Here is a 19706-nt window from a genome sequence, read left to right on the forward strand (position 1 = left end):
GTCGTTAAGAGTGCCCAGGTTTGTTCTTTTCCAAGTCCAGTTAAGATTCATCGCGGGTCCAGTATATCCATCGATCCGATATGTTTTCAGCAATGCCGCTTCTCCTCAGAGCGCCACTCTTAGCAGTGAGTCCCATACATGATTGAGATACACAAGCTAAATATACCAAGGCAACAGCAATACTAGGCATCGTAGTCTACCGACTCTGGCTCCACCCACTACGAAGCTACCCCGGCCCACGATGGTGGGCAATCTGGCGCATCCCGTACCTCCAGAGCACAATCCGGGGCACCATCGTCCGCGACATTCAGAAACTGCATCGCCAGTACGGCCCAGTCGTGCGCATCGCGCCAGACGAGCTCTCGTACATCACCCCAGACGCCGCGAAGCCCATCTACACGTCGAATCCGGAGTTCCCCAAGGACCCGATGCATCTCCCCCCCTTTCACAACGGTGCACCTGGCATTCTGGCCGCGGATCATGCGCATCACCGGCGGTATCGGCGGCTTCTGGCGCATGCCTTCTCAGATAAGGGACTGCGTGCGCAGCAGGGTATGATCCAGCAGCATGTTGACCGGTTGATTGCGCGGCTTCGCGAGAACTGCGCAAAGGGCTCGCTCGATATGACCGTGTGGTTCAACTGGGCTACATTCGACATCATTGGCGACCTAGCCTTTGGCGAGTCCTTCGGGTGCCTCGAGAAAGTCGAGACGCACCCGTGGATCGCGTCTATCCAGGGCAACGTCAAAGCGATTCCCGTCCTCAACGCGCTCCGTCGTTACGGACTCACGGGGATCCTGGGCCTTCTTGCCCCGCGCAAGCTCCTCGAAATGCGACGGCGGAATGCGCAGTTTACCGCGGACAAGGTTGATCGCCGGCTGGAGCATGCAGGGACGACACGGGGTGACCTGTGGGACTCGGTGTTGGCCGACAAGCCGGACGGGGAGGCCCCCATGACGCGAGCAGAGATGGTGAGCAATGCGAGCGCGATCGTTCTCGCGGGCAGCGAGACATCGGCGTCGCTGCTGAGTGGATGCATCTGGTTACTACTCACTAATCGTCAGTATCTTGCGGGGTTGACGGAGGAAGTTCGGGCGCGATTTGCCAGGGCTGCAGACATCGATGCGCAGAGCGTCACACAGATCGAAGGCCTACAGGCCATGCTGGAGGAATCGCTCCGTCTGTACCCCCCGGTGCCAATGCAGAGTAATCGCATTGTGCCACCGCAGGGCGCGTTGATTGCAGGAAAGTGGGTTCCTGAGGGGGTAAGTTCTCAGTCTCTGCCCATGTGCTGCAGTTCGTGCGCCTTCCTTGGGTTTGTCCGTTCGCTCATCGAGGGTATCTCAATCAATCGCAGACATCGGTGGCAGTGCAGCAGTTTGCTGCGTGTCGGTCCGCAGCGAATTTCCATCGCCCGGACGAATTCCTGCCCCAGCGCTGGCAGGGGCTGGGGGAATTCGCCAACGATCGTCACGAAGTGTCGCAGCCGTTCAGTATCGGTCCGCGAAATTGTATTGGGCGCCAGCTTGCCTATGCGGAGACGCGGCTGATTCTGGCCCACCTGCTCTGGCATTTTGATCTGCAGTTGGACCGGGGGCGCATGGGGGACGCAGACTGGTTGATGTCGCAAGGGATCTGGATCCTGTGGGACAAGAGTCCACTGTGGGTGGAGTTGACTCCGCGAAGGACAGGCTAAAAATACGATGCACATGTGTAGCTGGAGGTCGCTGAGCCTTATATTCAATGAACAAGTGCGTCGTTGTCAAGGGAAGGCCTAAACACGCTGGCAGGGAACTTTTTCCCGGCCGAGAACTCGTCTGGACCCTTCAGGATCATTGCGCTCGATCCAGCCCTGGCTGGAAGCTGCACGACTTGCAGCGGCTGAATAAACGAGCTTCCCAAAGTAGAAAATGCGGTTTCCGTGGCGGGGAAGATCGGATGCCAAGCCTTCCGTCGGTGGTGCTCGGACCGAGCCTAACTGGCTCGCCCACCAATCAGGACCGGCCCGTTCACGTGAAGGTCCCACAGCTTGCCCTCAAAAGGAGCCTCCAGCAGAGGGACTGCGCGTGGTGCGCCTGGACGCTGGCAAGAATCTTGCAACAAATTGATTGCTGGGAACATTCTGATCACAGAAAGGAGCTGAGCACCGAGGCTCGGTCATCGAACACCCCTGCTTTCCATACTTGGCCCTGTCTCACACAACACAACACCGCTCCCTTATTCGCTCTCACTCCCTCCTGCCAACTCAGCCTGCTCGTATTTACTGCGCTCTCTCATTCGACGCTTGATATCGAACCTCAAAAGCAATCACCGCGCTGCTTGGCGCCTGAAATTCTCTCGTGAGCACGAGCCCGCCTGCCGCATCTCTGATCCCCGTTAGCAACTCGACGATCTCCAACCTTCCAGGCTGTCTCTCATTGGACAGCTGCAGCAAACACATGTCCCTTAGCCGCACCATCGCCTCCGTCTCCTTGTCCACAGCACCAGACCGCGGTAGGACAAGGGCCGTCAGGATTAGCCGGGACGACGCCTGTGTGCGGAGAACCTGCAGGTGTGCTTGGAGCTCCAGGGTCGTCTGACTGCGGATGGTGGTCCATGGAATGAGGGGAGACGGCGAGGGAAGGCGAAGAATGTAGACGGCGGCAGACTGCACTGTCTGCGCAGCCGCCGCCGCTCGCGATTGCACCGAGACGCGGCTGCTGATTGACGAAGCGAGGTGGGAGGTCATCCATGAATGGGGCCCGGCGCTGCCTTCACGTCCCGTTATCAGACCAGAGTGCCCGTTGGAAGGTGCGCTCGTCTGCACGACAAACTGGGCCGTGGGCGCAAGTGCGGCAAGTGTCGCGACGGTGGCGGTCGATGGAGGGTGAACCTAGACGGCGCAGAAAGCTGTTAGATGAGGAGACCAGTAGTAGTATGCTTCTCTTCGTATCCGCGCTGAATTAGCTCACATCGACAACTGTGACCGCACCGAGGCCGTCCCAGTCCACTAGCTTCAGCACCTCATCGGCTGCAGAAGCCTCGTCGAAAACCCCGCGTGCGAGATACGCCGCGAACTGGCGTTGAATCTTCGGCTGATTCGTATCAAAGCTCTCCCCGAACCCCGTCAATCGGGACTCTGGCGGCGTGAATGTTGCCCACGGGTGTCTTCGATCGTAGGATGCAAACTGCTGAACTGAGCGTGGCATCTTGAGCGCCGCAGGGACCGCAATCTGCGCGAGGAATAACGCCGCATCCAATAAGTCAGGCTCGGTGACAAATGAGGCTGACAATGGAGTATGAGCGATCTGCCCATTGCAAGGCTCGCAGAGAAAGCCTGCTGTCATCATTAGGCGTGCCACTCGCTGCAACTGGTCCTCGGGGACATTGCTGATAGCAGCAACTTCCTCAAAGGCCACTGATCCGTCTAGTGGGATGCAGGCAAGAACTTGAAACTCGCAGAGCCATTGCAGATTGGCTAGGATTTGTGTCTAGCGCGCGATGAGTCGTGGAACGCCAAGGAAGGCAGGACAAACTTTGGGGGCACAAACGAGGAGCCATCACACCAGCGAAAGCAGGGGCAATCCCGCTGGTACGAGAGGGAGGGGCGGAGATGGATTCACACACGAAGACGTACCTGTAACGCCAGCTGCTGCAGCAAGTGGGGGGGGTGAGTCGTTGCCATGGCGCAGACGTGAACTTTGAGGGTTGTAGAGGGTGCACAATGGGGTATGCTGTGGAAAGGGCGACGGTCCTCCTAGATCGCAGGTTGTCTCCGTCGCTCTTGATATCTTCCAGCCCCGTCTGGATGCCCAGTTGGCCGTGGATTAATTATAGAAGGACGGTCGATCTTCGTCAGCTGCTATTAGTGGCGCATGGTAAACGCTAAGGACTATGCCCCCCTTCTTCTGCAGATACGCCCCCCCCCCTCTCGCCCACCTGCGCAGATTCTTTTCGATCCCGAATCTGCGAGCCACCCGAACAGCTTGAATTGCAATCTCTGAGACCATGGCGAGCAGGATTTTACGACCATATCTTTTTACAGCCGCGATTGAGCCCCGCAAACCCCGCCCAACGCTTGGCCAGAGCACAGCTTACTACCCCCCCAGCACTCTGTACCCCCCGACACGAACTATGATTATATATCAATATGCCACTGCAGTCAGCTTTTACGATTTCATTTCTCCTCTCGGGCTTGGATCCTCTGTTATTCAACATTCATGGAGTCCACTGCCATCCATCCCCAGCATGCGTCGCAGCGGCCGCCGACTACCGCGGGCACGCAGGGTACGCGGAAACTGCGCGAGAGCTGTATATCGTGCTCGCGATCCAAGGTAAAATGCGACAAGGAAAAACCAACGTGTGGTCGGTGCGTGCGTCGCGGGCTGCCTTGCGAGTATATGGTTTCTCGACGCACTGGCCGCACGAGAGTCATTGGCGTTGAGAAACCGCAAGCAGCAGCAGTATCGACAACAACCGTAGCACCGGGACCAGGAACAACAGATATCTCAATGTCCTCAACCGGGATGGGCAATGGCAATGCACCTTCTAGCCATGCCCGAATTCCCAGCACGGCCGCTCCTTCCCACCTCGCGATGCCCGTCGTCACCCCCCATACAACAGCCATTACCGCCAGACAATCCCCCAAGTCGACCCATATCCAATCTCCTGCGAATGAGACAGACCTCTGGAACTCCATCCTCTCTCCGAATGCGTCCAGCTCCACCGACCTCTCCTCCCTCCTCTCCGTGAACACCGATATCAGCCAGCTTTTTGCCTCCCTCTCCCCCTCGCACCTCGATGACCCCGATGAGATGGACACCGATCTCCGCACACAAGGACTGGCGGATCTGTCGGTCGCCGATCCCGCGGGTGCCACGTTCATGCAGGGAATGGAAGGCGCAGATTCGCTGATGCCCGTGATTCCGACGGCGAAAACCCACCCTTGCTGTCTGGCAATCTGTTTGGACATCATGATGCGGCTGTTTCCGAATGCGCGGGTTGGGTGCGAGAGGCCCGGGAGTCACCACGAATCCAGCAAGCTATGCACGATTGAGTCGGTGATTGAGGACAACAAGGAGATTCTCGATACCGTCCAGACGGTTCTGGAGTGCCGCTGTGCGGAGGACGAGTATGTCGCCGCGCTTGTCTCCCTCATTGTCCTCAAGGTTCTCGGCTGGTATGTTGCTGTCGCACGAGATCGATCCTCAGACCCTATCCGGGACGATGGGCCGGGCTGGGCGAGTGAAGGGGGGAGTAGCCTGGGCTCGCACACTCGTCGAGAATCTGCATCCTCCTTCGAAGAGCAAGTGCTGCATCTCCCCACGGTGGTTGGCGGATACTGTGTAGACGGCCACCACCAGAGCCGAATGGCCGCCCAGCTGGTCCTCAGCGAGTTGTACCGGGTGCAACGGCTGGTGACACTTGTGGGACGTCGACTCGAGACCCTACGGCACCGCACATCGGGACACGATTCCTCCGGCAGCACCAGCTCCGCCTCGAGTAGTGTGCCAGACCCTGGAGGCGGGTCGATGGTGCTGCCTGGAACACCCTCGCACCCCTTGTCAGCCTCGACGCTGGCTCACCTCGAAGAAGACCTACGCAAGCGGCTGCGCGTGGTGTCTTCGGAGACGATTGACATCCTCCGCCGCGCATAGGGACCTGCGCGGCGATCACGCCCCCGTCCCCGGGAGAACACAATGCGGAGCGAGGGCAGCCGTACTGGATACTTATGGTCTTGTATCTTGCACACGGGCCCGAGACTTTGCGTCGACGATCATCCAGGTCCCGCGAGTCCGTTGTAGATGTATTCGCTGGCCGATTCTGCACAGAGTTCTGCGGAGATATACAGGATATGCGCACAATGCCCATGTTGGCGTTGGTCGACCACTTAACTTCAGACGTCCTTTCCACGGCCGTTATTTTGCATTATTAGCTTTTGGTGGTTGGCGATACTAATGACCCGTTACGGCTACATACAGTTATATACGACGACTTTTATTGCTGGCAAGTTATAGTAGGGCGTTCGGCGGCATAGTCCAGATTAGATGCTACTGCAATGATGATATGAGAATGAAACAGAAGAGCAGAATCTGAAATGACAACTTGTAAGAGCAAAACTAATAATAATTCTACCAAGCGACATCAGAGCCATCAGAGAAGAGCACAAACCGCCCGGAAGTCGTCTCCTTCGTCGCCTCGGCCATCTACTCAGTCAACATATGCAAGCAGCTACTGATAAACAGGGAAACTGGGTACTCACCCTGGCACAGATCCCAGAGACGCTCTCATCGATTGTCGTAGGCGCTTCCTTGCGCCCGAACAGCCTTGCCGCCTGTGCGCCCATGTCGGACTGAATGTGGCTGCGAGACCCAACACGATTAGTATCGCCACCACCAGATGGGACCTGCGATATGCGAAAAAAATGCGAACTCACCCCGGATCAACAATAAATGCCACAAGCCAGCGATTCTCAAAATGGAACTTGCGCACGAGGTAGCACGCCGCGAGCTTCGAGAGCGCGTAGTTTGTCAGCGGCGCCCGCGCGCACCTCTCCATCTCGGTAATTGTGCTGATCGGAGCGCCGACGCAGATGAACTGCGGGCATTTCCGGGAATCCTGTGTAACAGCAGCCTGGAGAAGCACCCTTGTTGCCTGGAACAGAAGCAGGACCGCGTACGCGTTGACCTGCATGTGTTCCTCGAGATACTCCACAGGCATGGTCGAGGCGGGCCCGTAGTTTGCGGCGATGGCGGCGTTCGCGACGACAACGTCCAGGTGGGCGATGGCGTGGTCGCGTATCAGGGATTGGACCGCGTCGTCGGCGTCCGTTTTCGAGGCGCAGTCGAGCTTTACGATGAGGAGGGTGGTGGAATCGGCTTTCGGGAGGTCGAGGAGCGATGGGCTCTGCGTGGCGGGGTTGCGGACGCCGGCGATCACGATGGAGTCTGGGCGCTGGAGGAACGCGGAGATGAAGCCTTTTCCGAGGCCTAGAAAGCATGAGCAATTAGCGAGATCATTACTGCCGCTAGGAGTACGGTGCTGCTAGGAGTGTGGAGGGTGGTGAAGAATGGTTATGGGTTGCGCACCTCGACTGGCGCCGGTGACGAGGTAGGTCGTCTTTCGGGGTGACGGACCGGTTACGTTTGTTGGCTGTGCGATAGACCCCATGCTGGACGGACCAGAGTACAGAATGTAATGTGAAGCTACATTGGATGAGTCTGGACGGATGAAAGCACTGGCTTAAGAAGGAAGACAGGAGGATGAACGGGGGGATGAGGCCGACTTGGACGTGGCCACCGCAGACCGGGGTTTGAAAACCCCCGGCGTGCTGTATCCCCCACATGCTGGAAGCCCGGTACTGGAACGGAGGATTCGTGTAGTGCGCGAGCACTTTCATATTTTTCCTTTTTTTCGCTTTACTCTTTGAGGACTATCGTTACCAGGAAATCAGCAGCAGGAGGTGGAGCACCCTATGCCTTGTCAAAAACACCCAGTATAGCAGCCCCAACAGCAGCAAAAATCGGCGCATAGCTCCAGTGTCCCCATTCACCCTTCCCCCAAGTCCAACATATTAGTCCATCTGCGAAAGCCACGGCGCTGGCGGCCGTCAGGGTCAATCCGAGGGACTGCTTGGTCCCATAGGCGGAGGCGATGTAGACGGCAAGCCCCATGAAGAGGTCTCGGACGCCGTAGAGGTGGACGAGGCTGTCGACGAGCTGTCTTTCGGCGAGGGAAGTGGGCGGCTCCCACTCGAAGAAGGTCAGGGCGTGTGCTGGGCGGAGGATGGCGTTGACGCCGAATCCGATGGAGATGACGGCGAAGGCGTTGGCGGCGATGCGCAGGCCTGGATGCTGGGAGCGAGCCATGGCTAAGGAGGGTATTTGGAATAATTTGTAACGGAGACTGTCAGCTGTCAGGTGGATGTAGTCCTGTGTTGGTGGTAGGGTGCGCACATGGGAAGTGACGGTAAAGCTGAAAGGATGGAGATGGAAGGATGGAGATAGAAGCGAAAGGAGCAAACTGAAGCGACAACGGCGAAGTTTAAGAGTTCAGAAGAGAAAAGGGGGTTGCAAGACAGGAGAATCGATGAATCACACGAACAAAGACAGCCAACGCAACCCCTGCACGCTGGGCTTTGCCCCTCCGCTTCCAGCCCAAGACACCAAGTCCCTCATGGGCCAGCCCCCGATGTTCTTTGTTTGGAAATTGTGATTGCGATTCGGAACCTGGTCTAGCTTTCGGTTTCGCTTGCAACCTCGCTTCCCATGGATTCTTTTGGGAAAGACGCCCTCAGTCTCGTCCCCCTGTAGACTCATCGCGCATCGACGACATGTTCCTCCAAAAATACTATCGCGAGGCCTTGGGGGCTGTTCGACCATCGGGTAGATGTCCCAGACTCTCGTATATTCCTGGTACTGCGGCTGAGATGCCAGTCGTCTGGCCAGATCGTTGCTATTCATAGCCCGCCCAGCCTACCCTTATCGTCAGGAAGTGCCAACCAGTTCCCCAGGAGCAGGGATCTCCTGCAGACACGATGACTCCAGCATGATCAAGCCGCCACAGTTCATAAGCGGACGCTTTCCATTCGTCCATCTGCTCCTCGTGGCAGTACTGACAATTATAGAACCGGCTGCAGAAACGCCCACCCTCGCGTAGCTCCCCTACTTTCGTCGCGTGGCCCCCATTGTATTGGGTCCTCTTTTCTTCCGACGACTTTCTCGTGGCTTTGGATACGAGTATGACATCGACCGGTGGGCGATGAGCAGCCGTCAGATGCCTCATCGCCCCTGGCGCACTTCGCAATACGATAGCACGTATCGTGATGCTGTGCCATCAGCCAACTCTGCCTCGTGGATAGAAATAGAAACGAGGCAGTGGGTATGGAAGGCTGAACTCGATCCTCAGGTCTATATAAACCCCTTGATCGAATTCATGGCATTGTTTCTCCTTCAAGCAGGTAACAGTCCGAATCTCATCTTCTATACAAACCAAACCCACAAACATCATCCTCACTCACAATGTGGTTCAAGAAGGCTCTCTTTGGCCTTGTGCCCGCTTTCTTCCTCTTTGGCACCGCCCAAGCAACCCTTGACTTTGAAAAATGGCATCCAGCTGGGCCTGGGGACCTGCGATGCGGTTGCCCGGCCATGAACAGCTTGGCCAACCACGGGTTCATCAACCACAACGGAAGCAACGTCACCGTGGGCGAAGTCATCCCCCTCATGCAAGAGGTCTTCCATCTAAGCGAAGAGCTCGCCACCATCGTGACCAACCTCGCAGTGCTCTCTGCTGACGACCCAGCCTCTGGCAAGTTCGACCTCGGCATGCTCAACCGCCACAACATCTTCGAACACGATGCCTCTCTCACCCGCAAGGATGCATACCTCGGCGGTGACGGCTTCACAATTGACCAGGAAGCTCTGCAGAAGTTCTTGGGCCACTTCGAAGGCAAGGAGTGGATCGACCTCAACGACGCCGCCATGGCCCGGTACGAACGTGTCCTCGAATCGCAACTCAAGAACCCATCCTTCCTCTACCAAGACCAACAGATCATCACTACCTACGGCGAGACAATCAAGTACTTCCGCACGATGGTCGACCCACGCTCAAACAAGACATCCGCCGAATTCGTCCGGATCCTCTTCTCCGAGGAGCGACTACCCGTCAGAGAAGGCTGGCGCCGTCCCCGAGAGGAGATCAGCGGGTTCTCTCTAGCCAGCGATGTCGTGCAGCTTGCCCTACGCACGCCGGAGAACTTCATGGGACGTCCCTTCGACCAGCGTCCGTTCGCTGAACAGGCCATCGACCCTCTCCCGTGGCAGCGTCCTCCAGTCTGGACGCCACCAAGCTTTGGTAGCGCGAAGAGAGATCTCTCTGCGTTTGCGAGGCGGTTCGCGAAGGGTGCGCGTTCCTTTCGTGCTTAAAGAAAGCATCTGGTACTGATGTGATATTTCTTTGAACCTTCGGTTCGGTTTTCTTCCTTGCTGTAATACTTGCACATATTCTCTGTTAGAGCGCGCTGCGTGTATATAATTTTCTCTTCCTCCATTTCTCTTGTCAACTAGATTCCTGTTTGATCGCAGCTGTTAGCATGTCACTTGGACTGTGTTCAAAATATATTATTGACATCAAGATCCGTGGTTCACTCGCACAGCCCCACTCTCGTGATTAATGTGCAGCTCAGGATTTAAGGACAAATCGCCCGATAATAGCGGGCCCACTAAGAGCCTCTGTCGATGTCAAATGCATTGCTCTGATTGAATGGCCATGGTGCCGATTATTTTCGGACGCTGCGGTGGCGGAGCAATGGCCGTCACGGGATTTGATGCCTTACTAGGATGGCGTCAAGATCTTGCACGTGACTGACGCGAGCCAAGTCACGGGACTGACCTCCTTGCAAGCCAAGACCTGAAGATCACGGGATTTCAGGGTTATGGAGTCACAGGACTTCTTATCTCTAAATAGGAATAGTTACCTGTGCGAATAATGCTTCGTGATGTTTGAATGGGACACGAGTTATGACCAGCTGCGAAGGGGAAATGGGTTCATGCAGTCAATGGCGTTATCTTCTTCCAGCACCCCACATGATAAGGCGGATAGGATAAGCGCCATCCTCGCATTACCCCAACGCGCTTGTCCATTATTCCCCCATCTCCCCATCGTCCTTCACTCATGTTGCCAGCAAAGATCAAATCAAAACGAATTACACAAGCATGCGACTTCTGTCATCGGCGAGGCCTAAAATGTAAATCCGTCAGTAACAATGTCCAATTGAGCATGGCCCAGCCGCCTTGCTTGACGTGCGTGGAGCATGGCCAGGAATGTACGCGGAACAGACAACCAAAGAAGCGCGGGACGAAGTCAAGGGGAGAGAAGGAGAAAAAGAAGACGACGCTATCTGCAGGCGAAAAGGCCCTGGGGGACTGCCCATTGTCTCTCACTCGCACTCTCGGGGAGCCTCTGTTTGCGTCTCTTGTTGGAGGCCAGGCGTCGGCGTCGGCGCTGGCGAATCGGAGGGTTATTACGCTGCTACTCGACGTTTATCTGGACAGTATACACCCAAAGTGAGTTACAATGTACTGGTGGACATTCTACAGACTGATAACCTATAATGTAGTTTGCCGTTATTCTGCGAGCGAGAACTCTGGGTTGGCTGGCGCGATGGCTCGTTTCCACGGGACGGCTCCGACTTTATGAGCTTGATGTGTCTGTGCGCCTTGAGCGCCCAGCATGTTGGAGACGGAGCTTTGTTCAACGATGACATTGAAGTACCTGAGCGGACGGATGTACGGGAAGCATATCTCGCCGAAGCTATTCGTCTTGTCCCCTCCGACTTTGAGAACGCCAATCTGAATCTCGTCCGCTCGTACACATTCCTCGCCTTACTCGGAGCGCAGACCGGGAACAATGCTATGCTGCACAAGTACCTCGGACTGTGTCATGGGATATCTGCCCATCTAAATCTTCAAGACGAATCGCGCTGGCCTGCGACGATAAGCGTATGTGAGGCGGAGGTCCGCCGACGCCTTTGGTGGTCTATATATCGGCTTGAAGTCCATACAGCATGTGTTCTGGGTAGCATCGTGCGTACCTCAGAAACCCGCTGCGCTGTTGGGTATCCGACTGGAACACATCACCCAGCCTTCATACCTGGTCGAAATGGACAATTTGAAGACTGGTTTGCCGGCTGGAATACGACAACTGATTTGTATCGTGTCCTCGAGCATGCGATTTCAGATTTGCGCGCCAAACACAGCCCCAGTAACTCGATCCTGGGCCGAATGGGCTGCCCAGACCCTGGAACAATTATGAAGCGACTGGCGGAAATACAAGAGCGTTTACTGCCGCAATTCGTCACGCCTGCTTCGAGATCAGACGATAGCGGGCGAAATAGGTGCGGGTTTCACGCCCCAAATATCATCTGCACCATTCATCTAGCAAGGCTTTTATCTTGCATTTCGGGCGATGAAAGTCCGATTCTAGCGTGCGGGGTGGCTCATAACCTCGTCGACAGTATTATGGCCATCCCACTGGAGTATATACGCGCTACGGGCTCACCTCTAATTCAACAGCTGGCGGGAGTGGGCCATATCCTCACAGGACTGGGGAAAAAGCATCAGTTGCTACCAGCGTTGTACGCTGAGATTGCACAGATTGTGAAGGGGATCGTAGACTTACTCGATCGTCTAGCGACACAAAACATGATTGCCAGCACTGCTCAAGATCGACTCGTCAATCTGCTTGCGGAACTGGACGAAAAATACCGAGCAGCTACCGAGGATGCCACGGGTGACACATTACATGACAGGCAGGTTATGAACTGGCTACAGCATATGGAAGAGCCAACATTGGGCCAGGCGGTCTTTCCGAATGAGCTTCTTACAGACTTTACCTGGCTATACCCAGTGTATCCATAACTGCTCCGAGACGTTCTCATTGACTACTTTGCGATCTTTGAGTTATATACATTCGTCTTCTTCTGCTTGTTCGTCCGCCACTCATAGTATTCCCCTCCAGTCATCACAGGATACTTCATCGGGTTATCCTCGCTCACACAAGTCGGAATAGGCTCCAACAGCTTCCGCCGATCGAACCCAAAAAAGAACGGCGCAGAGTACCGTTCCTTTCCACTCTTGTTGATGACCCGGTGAACCGTCGATACAAAGAAATCGTTTGTCTGCCGCATGAAGCAGTCGGCAATATTCACCACAAACGAGCCGGGGATAGGCTCCGCTTTGATCCAGTTGCCGCTCTTCCCTAGAACCTCAAGACCACCGCTCGAGTCTTGCGTCACGATTGTAAAGCACTCGACGTCCGTATGCGCGCCGATTCCGTTCTGCTCGTCAACCGAGTGTTTCTGCTCGGGGTAGCGAAGAATGCGCATTCCTGCCTCGGGGCGTTTGATATAGTCGTCGAATGCATCCTCTGGCAGGTGAAGGGCAAGCGCGAAGATCCGTGTTAGTCTGCGAGCTAATCGGAGCAACTGTCCGTGGTACGCATAGAGTGCTTCCCTAAATCCTGGCAGATCCGATGGCCACAGGCTTGGAATGGGTTCTGCGCCTTCTGCTGCTTCGGGATCTTCTCTTGGGTCGTAGTTCCAGTTGAATGCTTCGCTCAAGTCTGTAACTGTTAGGCAAGATCGAACTTTTGCGGCAGCTTCCGTACCTTGGTGTTTCCATCCATTCCGGTTGTAGCATTCCATCGGGTGAAATCCGGCATATTCGTTTGGTACGAGGCCGGTGAAGACCTTCATCTTTTCCTCTTCTGGGAGCGCAAAGAAGCGCTTGGCCTGTTCGAATGTTGCCTCGGCGTATGCTGGAGCGACGCCCTCAACAGTCGAGTCAGCATCATCTTTACGAGAGGAACTGGAAACTTACATGATTCACGAGGTAGAAGAACCCAATATTCCTCGACGCATCTCGAACCTCTTCGGCAACTGCCATGCGATCCTCCAGAGACTCACTCCATATCCGAGCCGCATCAATGACGGGAATCTTTTCGAGTGTGGTAGAGATGTTCGAGTTGAAGGAGAATGTGCTACCGTTCATCAAGGTGACCGTCCTCGGGGCGTCCGAGGCTTCCAGTGTAGTGGTCTGCGACATTTTGGTATTGGTTGCTTGATAATTTGTGGCTGCACAGGTCTTGTTCGAGTCGTTTCTCATATCAGTCAAGAAGTTGGGGTACCTTTATAGCTACGGAAGACAGTGGCCTTCCTCCGAATGAATGCCTGATGCCTCTCAATTCGCGAGGAAAACGCTTGAACTGCCGCTCTCCTTTTGCTCTGACACGAGCTGATGACGGAGAACACATTGCGAGCAGAAAGGTTCTCCAACGATTGGTGAATCGATCAAGTCTTCTCCAACATCACTCCCCACTCCATGCGATAAGGTATCTCAAACAAGCCAATCGGTGCTGATAAGGGCTGACGGGACACAGCAGAACTGCTAAACTGCTAAACTGCAGAACTTTCACTGAGCTGATTGGGTTACGCGCACGATTGTGTCAACCCGCTCCAATTCCCACCTTGTGAAATCCGGAGGTTGACTTATCTTCAAGCCACGCCTGAAGATGAAGGCCCAGTGACCAGGCAGTGGTTATCAATGCATCGACTGCTTGATGTTTCCTATAACAAGATGGGAATACCGCCAGAATTGCAACGCTCAGCATTGCGGCCACTAAAACCGCAATTGAGACAATGGCGGCCAAATCACCACGAATCTCCCGGCTCATCCGCCGCCTCGAGGTAAATCGCGACACTGATGCATCCGTCGACATCTACGTGAACAAGGATACCCGCCCGCTTCCTCCGTCGCGACGTCCCTACGGCCCATGGCACTTTGTTGGACTTTGGATGGTCACGGGCTCGTTTAATGTTGGTGGGTGGACGACAGGGTCCTCGTTAATTTCGTTGGGGTTGAATGTCTGGGTATGATCTCTCCTCCTCGCGCTCTCTTCTCATATGATTGCTAAATGACGTGCAGCAAGCGATGCTGGCGATCATCATAGCGCATACGTTCGTTGGGCTGCTCTGCGTAGCCGGCGGCCATCCAGGCGCAAAGTGGCATATTGGCTTTCCGATCTGGATGAAGCAGAACTGGGGAGTATGGGGTTATCTCTTTCCAATGGTACTACACACCTCTCTTCCAACACATATAAGCAGGTTCAAACGGCCTCACATTAATCCAACATGGTTTCCCAGGCCATCCGCGTCTTCCTCTCCTTCGTCTGGACCGCCACAAACACCTGGTACGGCAGCCAATGTCTCAAAGTCCTCCTCACATGCATCTGGCCCTCATTCCTCTCCCTCGACACCTCGCTCGCCTCCGGCGCGATGAAAGTCTACGATATGGTCTCCTTCGTGCTGTATTTCCTGCTCTGCCTCCCGCTTATGTGGTTCAGTCCGGAAAACTACAAGAAACCATTCATGGTTGCATCGACCACGGTCGCGACGACGGTCTTTGTTCTCCTGATCTGGGCCACCGTGCGCGCAGGTGGAGGCGGGGGTCTTATCCACGATCCCTCCTCTCTTGCTGGCGTTGAGGCCGCGAAGGGATCTGCGCTCGGCTGGGCATTCGTTTCCGCCATCACGGCAAATATCGGGGGGATCGCGACGCATATGTGGAGTCAGTCAGATTACACACGGTACGCTCGCAGACCAGGCGACCAAGTCCTCGCGCAGTTGGTGATGGTGCCTCTGGGCACAATTGTGGTGGCCTGTATCGGGATCATATGTACCTCGTGTGCGACAACCCTGTACCCGGAGGAGGGCGCGCTGCTCTGGAACCCGTATGACTTGCTCGACGCCGTGCGCCGAAACGAGGGGACTTATGGTGCCCGGGCTGGGGTCGCGTTCGCGAGTATCGCATTCATGCTGAGTCAATTCGGTATGGTCGTTGCCTCGAACTGTGTCATCGCTGGCATCGATCTTGCAGCGCTATTGCCGAGATGGTTTACCGTCCGACGAGGGGGGTACTTCACCATCGTGTTTGTCTTCGTCCTCCAACCCTGGTCGCTGCTCAACAGCGCGACCAACTTCCTCACCGTGGTGGGCAGCTTCAATATTTTCCTTGGTCCGCTCATGGGGATCATGTTTGCTGATTACTTCCTTATCCGGAAGACGACCATGAAATTAAGCGATATGTACGCGTCCACGCCCGCGAGTCTGTACTGGTACACGAAGGGGTGGAACTGGCGTGCGGGCGTCGCGTGGGTGAGTGGTGTTTGGTTCCTGATGCCCGGTCTTGCGCAGAGGGCGACGGCCCCTGGAGAGATTTGGGGGGGATGGACGAGGCTGTATCAGCTTGCGTGGTTTCTCGGGTGTGTTGTTTCTGGGGGTGTGTATCTCGCTTTGGATCGGGTGTGGCCGATGCCGGGGAGAACGGAGATTGACAGTGAGGATTATTTTGGGACGTTTGAGGAGAGACATGGTGTTGTTGAGGGGATCGCTGTGGGCGTGGATGCAGAGGCGATTGCCAGAGACAAGGAGGCGGCACTGCAGAGGGTCGAGGAGAAGCGAGGAGAGGTTTACACTACTTGTTGATGGAATCAAACGCTGCTTCTATATACAGTCGGTGAAGTCATTTCCCTCCAACGTTGGCGTGTCCGGCCTGGGAGCTTGTAATCCATCGCTGTCTGCCTCAATCACTGTCGAGCGGCGATTGACTGAGTATCATCTGGCCCGGAAAGCGCAGAGTACTTGTCTCGCACTCTCACACGCATATCCAAGACGTAAGGGCTCGCAAAGGATTACGTATTGTGTTACCAAGTTATCAGCTTTAGGAGCGAGCCCATTCCATGAAATTGGTGCAAACATTCCGGATGCCTCCATGTTAACCCACAAGACTAGTCATGGCACGCCGAAATGCTCGGATCAGATTCAAATCCCACCCAAGAGATGAAAACCCAAATTCGAATCCAGGGCTTGCAGAACTTGCCGTGGTAAAGACGAATAAACTCTTTGCCTACAACATCGGATAAACTTCTACTTCCAGGGCATTTTCCAAGGGTTTCAAATTTGAATACTACATACTTATTGGAGTATTTTAGGTTGCCATTATTCTACTACTACACTTACTGGATATAGTATTCACAACGGGGTCTTTCACAGTCCAGATCTTGTCGTTCACGGACAGCATGTACCCCTTGCGGCTGCAAGGCACAAGAATTGCAATGGATCAGCGCAAAGCAATAGCTTGCTCGCCGTGATATAAAAACGCCATGAAAGACAAAAATGTCCCTACTAGCCAATCTAGTTCGACGCTTGTGTTTAGAGATACCTCAAATGGTTGCGTACAATCTGGACGAGAGTAAAGCGCTCGCAGACCCAGCTTTGCTGGACAAAATCGACAAGCTCTTTGAATGCAATGTCGGCGAATATGTGAACCTGCCGCAGCTCGTTGTTGTTGGTGATCAATCGAGTGGTAAAAGTTCAGTTCTGGAAGGGCTTACCGGGCTGGGGTTCCCTCGAGATAGCGGCCTTTGTACAAGACATGCCACACAGATCATTTTCCGCCGGGCAGAAGGTGGTGAGAGGAAGATCTCGGCTTCGATAATTCCCGGACCTGATATTGACGACGAAGAACATGTCTCGCGGCTGAAAGAATGGGCGTTTGACGACATACAAAGTCTAAGCCCGGCCTCTTTTTCGAGGATGATGACAGAGGTTAGTACAACAAGATTAAAACTACATGCATCCAAGCTTACATCTTGTCAACAGGTACATGGTTTAATGGGACTCTCGACGACGAGGGATGATGGCTTGCCAACGTTCTCAAAAAGTGTGCTCAAGCTAGAGATTTGCGGCCCAAGCGAAGATCATCTTAGTGTCATTGATGTTCCTGGTATCTTTCGAAACACAACGCCCGGGTTAACAACTAAAGATGACAAAACCATGGTTCGAGATATGGTCCACGGCTATATGAAGAATCCTCGCTCGATCATGCTTACAGTTGTACCGGCAAACGTTGATATTGCGACGCAAGAGATTATCGAAATGGCGCGTGAACTTGACCCAGAAGGCGAAAGAACACTGGGAGTCATAACAAAGCCGGATTTAGTTGATAAGGGCACTGAGACGAAAGTTATTGATCTAATTGAAGGGAGAGTTATGGAAATGAAGCTAGGATGGGTCATCCTTCGGAATCCGGGCCAAATGGAAATGCAAGATGGAGATCCGGACAGAGGAAACCTGGAGGAGAAGCTCCGTTCTCAACATCCGTGGAGTACGGTTCCTCGCGATAGATTTGGAATAACGGCATTGCGTGTCCATCTTCGAGAAACAGTGACGGCAAACGCACGGCGAGCTTTCCCCTCGGTGATTTACCTCATCCCGCAGAACACTGACGTCGGACTAACTGAGTGGTAGGTACGCTCCGAGATTAGCAAGCGACTAAGGACCTCGCTTGAGGCTCTGCAAGCCTTGGGCGCAGAGCGGGAAACGCCAGACCAGCAAATAAGATATTTACTTGACGTGGTGTCAGCATTCCAAGCCATCACGTCAGACGCGCTCAATTCGAACTACAGTGCAAATGATCATTTTGAGACCGAGAAGGGACTCCGATTGGCTTCCAATATTGTCAATAGGAATGAGGTTTTTGCGGAAGATATGGCCCAGTGGGGACATGAGTTCGACTTTGGAAGTTATGACGAAGAAGAAGTGCCAGACGTTTCTGAGTCAACTCCTGATGATTCGTTTGACACTGAGTTATCAGCTCCCTCTACTCTCGCCACACGGAAATGTCACACTTTGTCTGACATAGAGGAAATTCTTCCAGAGACATGTAAAATCGCGCGGCCACTGCGCGGTAGCATATCTCCTTGGCTGGAAAAACAATACCGAGAATCACGGGGTTTTGAGATTGGCACATTCAACCCCGTACTTCTATCAACAATCATGAAAAAGCAATCGTCAAAGTGGATTGCGCTCGCTAATGGGTATATCAGCGATCTGGCGGTTATAGTCCACAGTTTTATTGTTACAGCATTGAACTTGGCCTGTCCCGACACCCAGGTATGTCATAATCTGCTGTCGGTCCTGCTGGATGAGCTCCTGGATAGGTACAAGAAAGCAGTGGATGAAGTGGAATTTCTTCTTCACGTTGAGCGATCAGGCACACCGATGACATTAAACCATTACCTCAATGCTTCTCTCCAGAAATGGTAACCCCTCCGTTCTTTCTGTTTAGCCCAGTTTTTTCCAGCTAACTGCCCCTAGCCGAGAAGAGCGCCAGGTTGCTAAAATCGAGGAAAAGGCATTTGATGACTGCTCACATGGCAAGGTTGTACGAGTTGGGGATCTAGCTCATCAGCAGCATATGAGCAACATGACATATACCATACATGATATATCGGATATCCTTCGTTCTTACTACAAGGTAGCTCGAAAGCGCTTTGTTGATAATATTTGCATGCAGGCGGCGGGATATTACCTGGTCAATGGACCGGGAACTCCGATGAAGCTATTTTCACCCTCGCTTGTCACCTGTCTTACTAGCGAGCAGCTTGAGGAAATTGCGGGCGAGGATGTATTGCTTAAGCGGAAACGGCGGCAGCTTTTGAAAGAAGTTGCAGATCTCAAAGCGGCCAAGAAAATTTTGTTCTAGTGATAAGCAAGGCGAATAAGCTATATGACTCGAGACGAAGGACTCGTTGCATAAACGTGGTTAGATCCGACATGGTTTACTAGTGAAAGCATCCGCATAGTGTAAATGATCCCAGCGATGTGGCCTTTGTCCTATACTAATTCATACCATTGCCTGCAGGAAATTGCTACGAGACAGAAGCCTATAACTTCCACTGGTTCAAGTAGTCGCCAACATCTAGCCTTAGCCAAGTAACATTCCCATCTCACCGGGTCCTGGAATCACACCAATATCAATCCAATGAGTGCGAATTGACATTGCATGGTGGCTTCCGGCCGTAGACAACCATGATCAGCTGGGAGAGACAGCAGCCCTCATGTTGGATAGTAGAATACGAAAGTATGTTACCCCTCTTAGCTGTCATGATAAAGTGGATTAATTGTCAAGAGAGCAACCTCGTGTTTTAGGAAGCTATACAAGTTGTCAAATCAATTCATTCCTTAGTAGGCTATGTGCGTGTAGCCAATACAGCCTCAATCCACCCTACTTCCCCTGTGCATATCACAACAACTTCTCTTACGCAGATTTATGTGGTGGCCCTACATCGTGGGTTTCACTAAAGTAGTGAAAGTCCCGGCACAACAA

At 54.0% G+C, this 19706-nt stretch overlaps 10 protein-coding genes across 10 annotated transcripts; 6 read left to right on the plus strand and 4 right to left on the minus strand.

Moving 5' to 3' along the window:
- Positions 1 to 92: 92 nt before the first annotated feature.
- On the plus strand, positions 93 to 1696 carry BJX67DRAFT_380856 (cytochrome P450; the record flags this gene model as incomplete). Its single annotated transcript, XM_071032886.1, has 3 exons — positions 93 to 125; positions 171 to 1265; positions 1358 to 1696. 3 exons carry the CDS (start codon positions 93 to 95, stop codon positions 1694 to 1696), a joined length of 1467 nt encoding a protein of 488 aa, XP_070886482.1.
- Positions 1697 to 2260: 564 nt separating this feature from the next.
- On the minus strand, positions 2261 to 3664 carry BJX67DRAFT_371862 (uncharacterized protein; the record flags this gene model as incomplete). The annotated part of the gene is made up of 3 exons (XM_071031153.1): positions 2261 to 2872; positions 2952 to 3470; positions 3617 to 3664. 3 exons carry the CDS (start codon positions 3662 to 3664, stop codon positions 2261 to 2263), a joined length of 1179 nt encoding a protein of 392 aa, XP_070886483.1.
- A 535-nt stretch (positions 3665 to 4199) lies between these two features.
- On the plus strand, positions 4200 to 5636 carry BJX67DRAFT_380858 (Zn(II)2Cys6 transcription factor; the record flags this gene model as incomplete). The annotated part of the gene is made up of 1 exon (XM_071032887.1): positions 4200 to 5636. One exon carries the CDS (start codon positions 4200 to 4202, stop codon positions 5634 to 5636), a length of 1437 nt encoding a protein of 478 aa, XP_070886484.1.
- Positions 5637 to 6017: 381 nt separating this feature from the next.
- Positions 6018 to 7149, minus strand: BJX67DRAFT_387755 (SDR family oxidoreductase; the record flags this gene model as incomplete). The annotated part of the gene is made up of 4 exons (XM_071034278.1): positions 6018 to 6185; positions 6242 to 6341; positions 6416 to 6968; positions 7068 to 7149. The coding sequence occupies 4 exons, from the start codon at positions 7147 to 7149 to the stop codon at positions 6111 to 6113; spliced, it is 810 nt and encodes a 269-aa protein (XP_070886485.1). The 3' UTR covers positions 6018 to 6110.
- A 250-nt stretch (positions 7150 to 7399) lies between these two features.
- On the minus strand, positions 7400 to 8161 carry BJX67DRAFT_352492 (DUF4267 domain-containing protein). Its single transcript, XM_071029029.1, has one exon. It carries the CDS (start codon positions 7845 to 7847, stop codon positions 7452 to 7454), a length of 396 nt encoding a protein of 131 aa, XP_070886486.1. The 5' UTR covers positions 7848 to 8161; the 3' UTR covers positions 7400 to 7451.
- Positions 8162 to 8880: 719 nt separating this feature from the next.
- BJX67DRAFT_352493 (peroxidase family protein) lies at positions 8881 to 10139 on the plus strand. The gene has a single exon (XM_071029030.1). The coding sequence runs from the start codon at positions 9000 to 9002 to the stop codon at positions 9903 to 9905; it is 906 nt and encodes a 301-aa protein (XP_070886487.1). The 5' UTR covers positions 8881 to 8999; the 3' UTR covers positions 9906 to 10139.
- Positions 10140 to 10758: 619 nt separating this feature from the next.
- BJX67DRAFT_380862 (fungal specific transcription factor domain-containing protein) lies at positions 10759 to 12398 on the plus strand (the record flags this gene model as incomplete). Its single annotated transcript, XM_071032888.1, has 2 exons — positions 10759 to 11045; positions 11099 to 12398. 2 exons carry the CDS (start codon positions 10759 to 10761, stop codon positions 12396 to 12398), a joined length of 1587 nt encoding a protein of 528 aa, XP_070886488.1.
- Positions 11870 to 13851, minus strand: BJX67DRAFT_352494 (isopenicillin N synthase family dioxygenase). Its single transcript, XM_071029031.1, has one exon. The coding sequence runs from the start codon at positions 13232 to 13234 to the stop codon at positions 12422 to 12424; it is 813 nt and encodes a 270-aa protein (XP_070886489.1). The 5' UTR covers positions 13235 to 13851; the 3' UTR covers positions 11870 to 12421.
- A 65-nt stretch (positions 13852 to 13916) lies between these two features.
- Positions 13917 to 16135, plus strand: BJX67DRAFT_352495 (nucleobase cation symporter-1 family protein). Its single transcript, XM_071029032.1, has 3 exons — positions 13917 to 14407; positions 14463 to 14606; positions 14681 to 16135. The coding sequence occupies exons 1-3, from the start codon at positions 14177 to 14179 to the stop codon at positions 16019 to 16021; spliced, it is 1716 nt and encodes a 571-aa protein (XP_070886490.1). The 5' UTR covers positions 13917 to 14176; the 3' UTR covers positions 16022 to 16135.
- Positions 16136 to 16762: 627 nt separating this feature from the next.
- Positions 16763 to 19082, plus strand: BJX67DRAFT_387757 (P-loop containing nucleoside triphosphate hydrolase protein; the record flags this gene model as incomplete). The annotated part of the gene is made up of 5 exons (XM_071034279.1): positions 16763 to 17143; positions 17198 to 17560; positions 17600 to 17794; positions 17846 to 18639; positions 18695 to 19082. 5 exons carry the CDS (start codon positions 16763 to 16765, stop codon positions 19080 to 19082), a joined length of 2121 nt encoding a protein of 706 aa, XP_070886491.1.
- Positions 19083 to 19706: the final 624 nt, after the last annotated feature.

Source organism: Aspergillus lucknowensis (genome assembly GCF_044049455.1).
Source record: "Aspergillus lucknowensis strain CBS 449.75 chromosome Unknown BJX67scaffold_18, whole genome shotgun sequence".
Classification (NCBI taxonomy): Eukaryota; Fungi; Ascomycota; class Eurotiomycetes; order Eurotiales; family Aspergillaceae; genus Aspergillus; species Aspergillus lucknowensis.

What these genes read in the sequence shown, in the direction of transcription:
- BJX67DRAFT_352492 (XM_071029029.1), bottom strand. Translation starts at nt 7,847, where the DNA reads ATGGCTCGCTCCCAGCATCCAGGCCTGCGCATCGCCGCCAACGCCTTC.
- BJX67DRAFT_352493 (XM_071029030.1), top strand. Translation starts at nt 9,000, where the DNA reads ATGTGGTTCAAGAAGGCTCTCTTTGGCCTTGTGCCCGCTTTCTTCCTC.
- BJX67DRAFT_352494 (XM_071029031.1), bottom strand. Translation starts at nt 13,234, where the DNA reads ATGAAGGTCTTCACCGGCCTCGTACCAAACGAATATGCCGGATTTCAC.
- BJX67DRAFT_352495 (XM_071029032.1), top strand. Translation starts at nt 14,177, where the DNA reads ATGGCGGCCAAATCACCACGAATCTCCCGGCTCATCCGCCGCCTCGAG. An exon ending in CGTTGGGGTTGAATGTCTGG is followed by an intron (nt 14,408 to 14,462) that starts GTATGATCTCTC and finishes AATGACGTGCAG; the next exon opens with CAAGCGATGCTGGCGATCAT. An exon ending in GGGGTTATCTCTTTCCAATG is followed by an intron (nt 14,607 to 14,680) that starts GTACTACACACC and finishes ATGGTTTCCCAG; the next exon opens with GCCATCCGCGTCTTCCTCTC.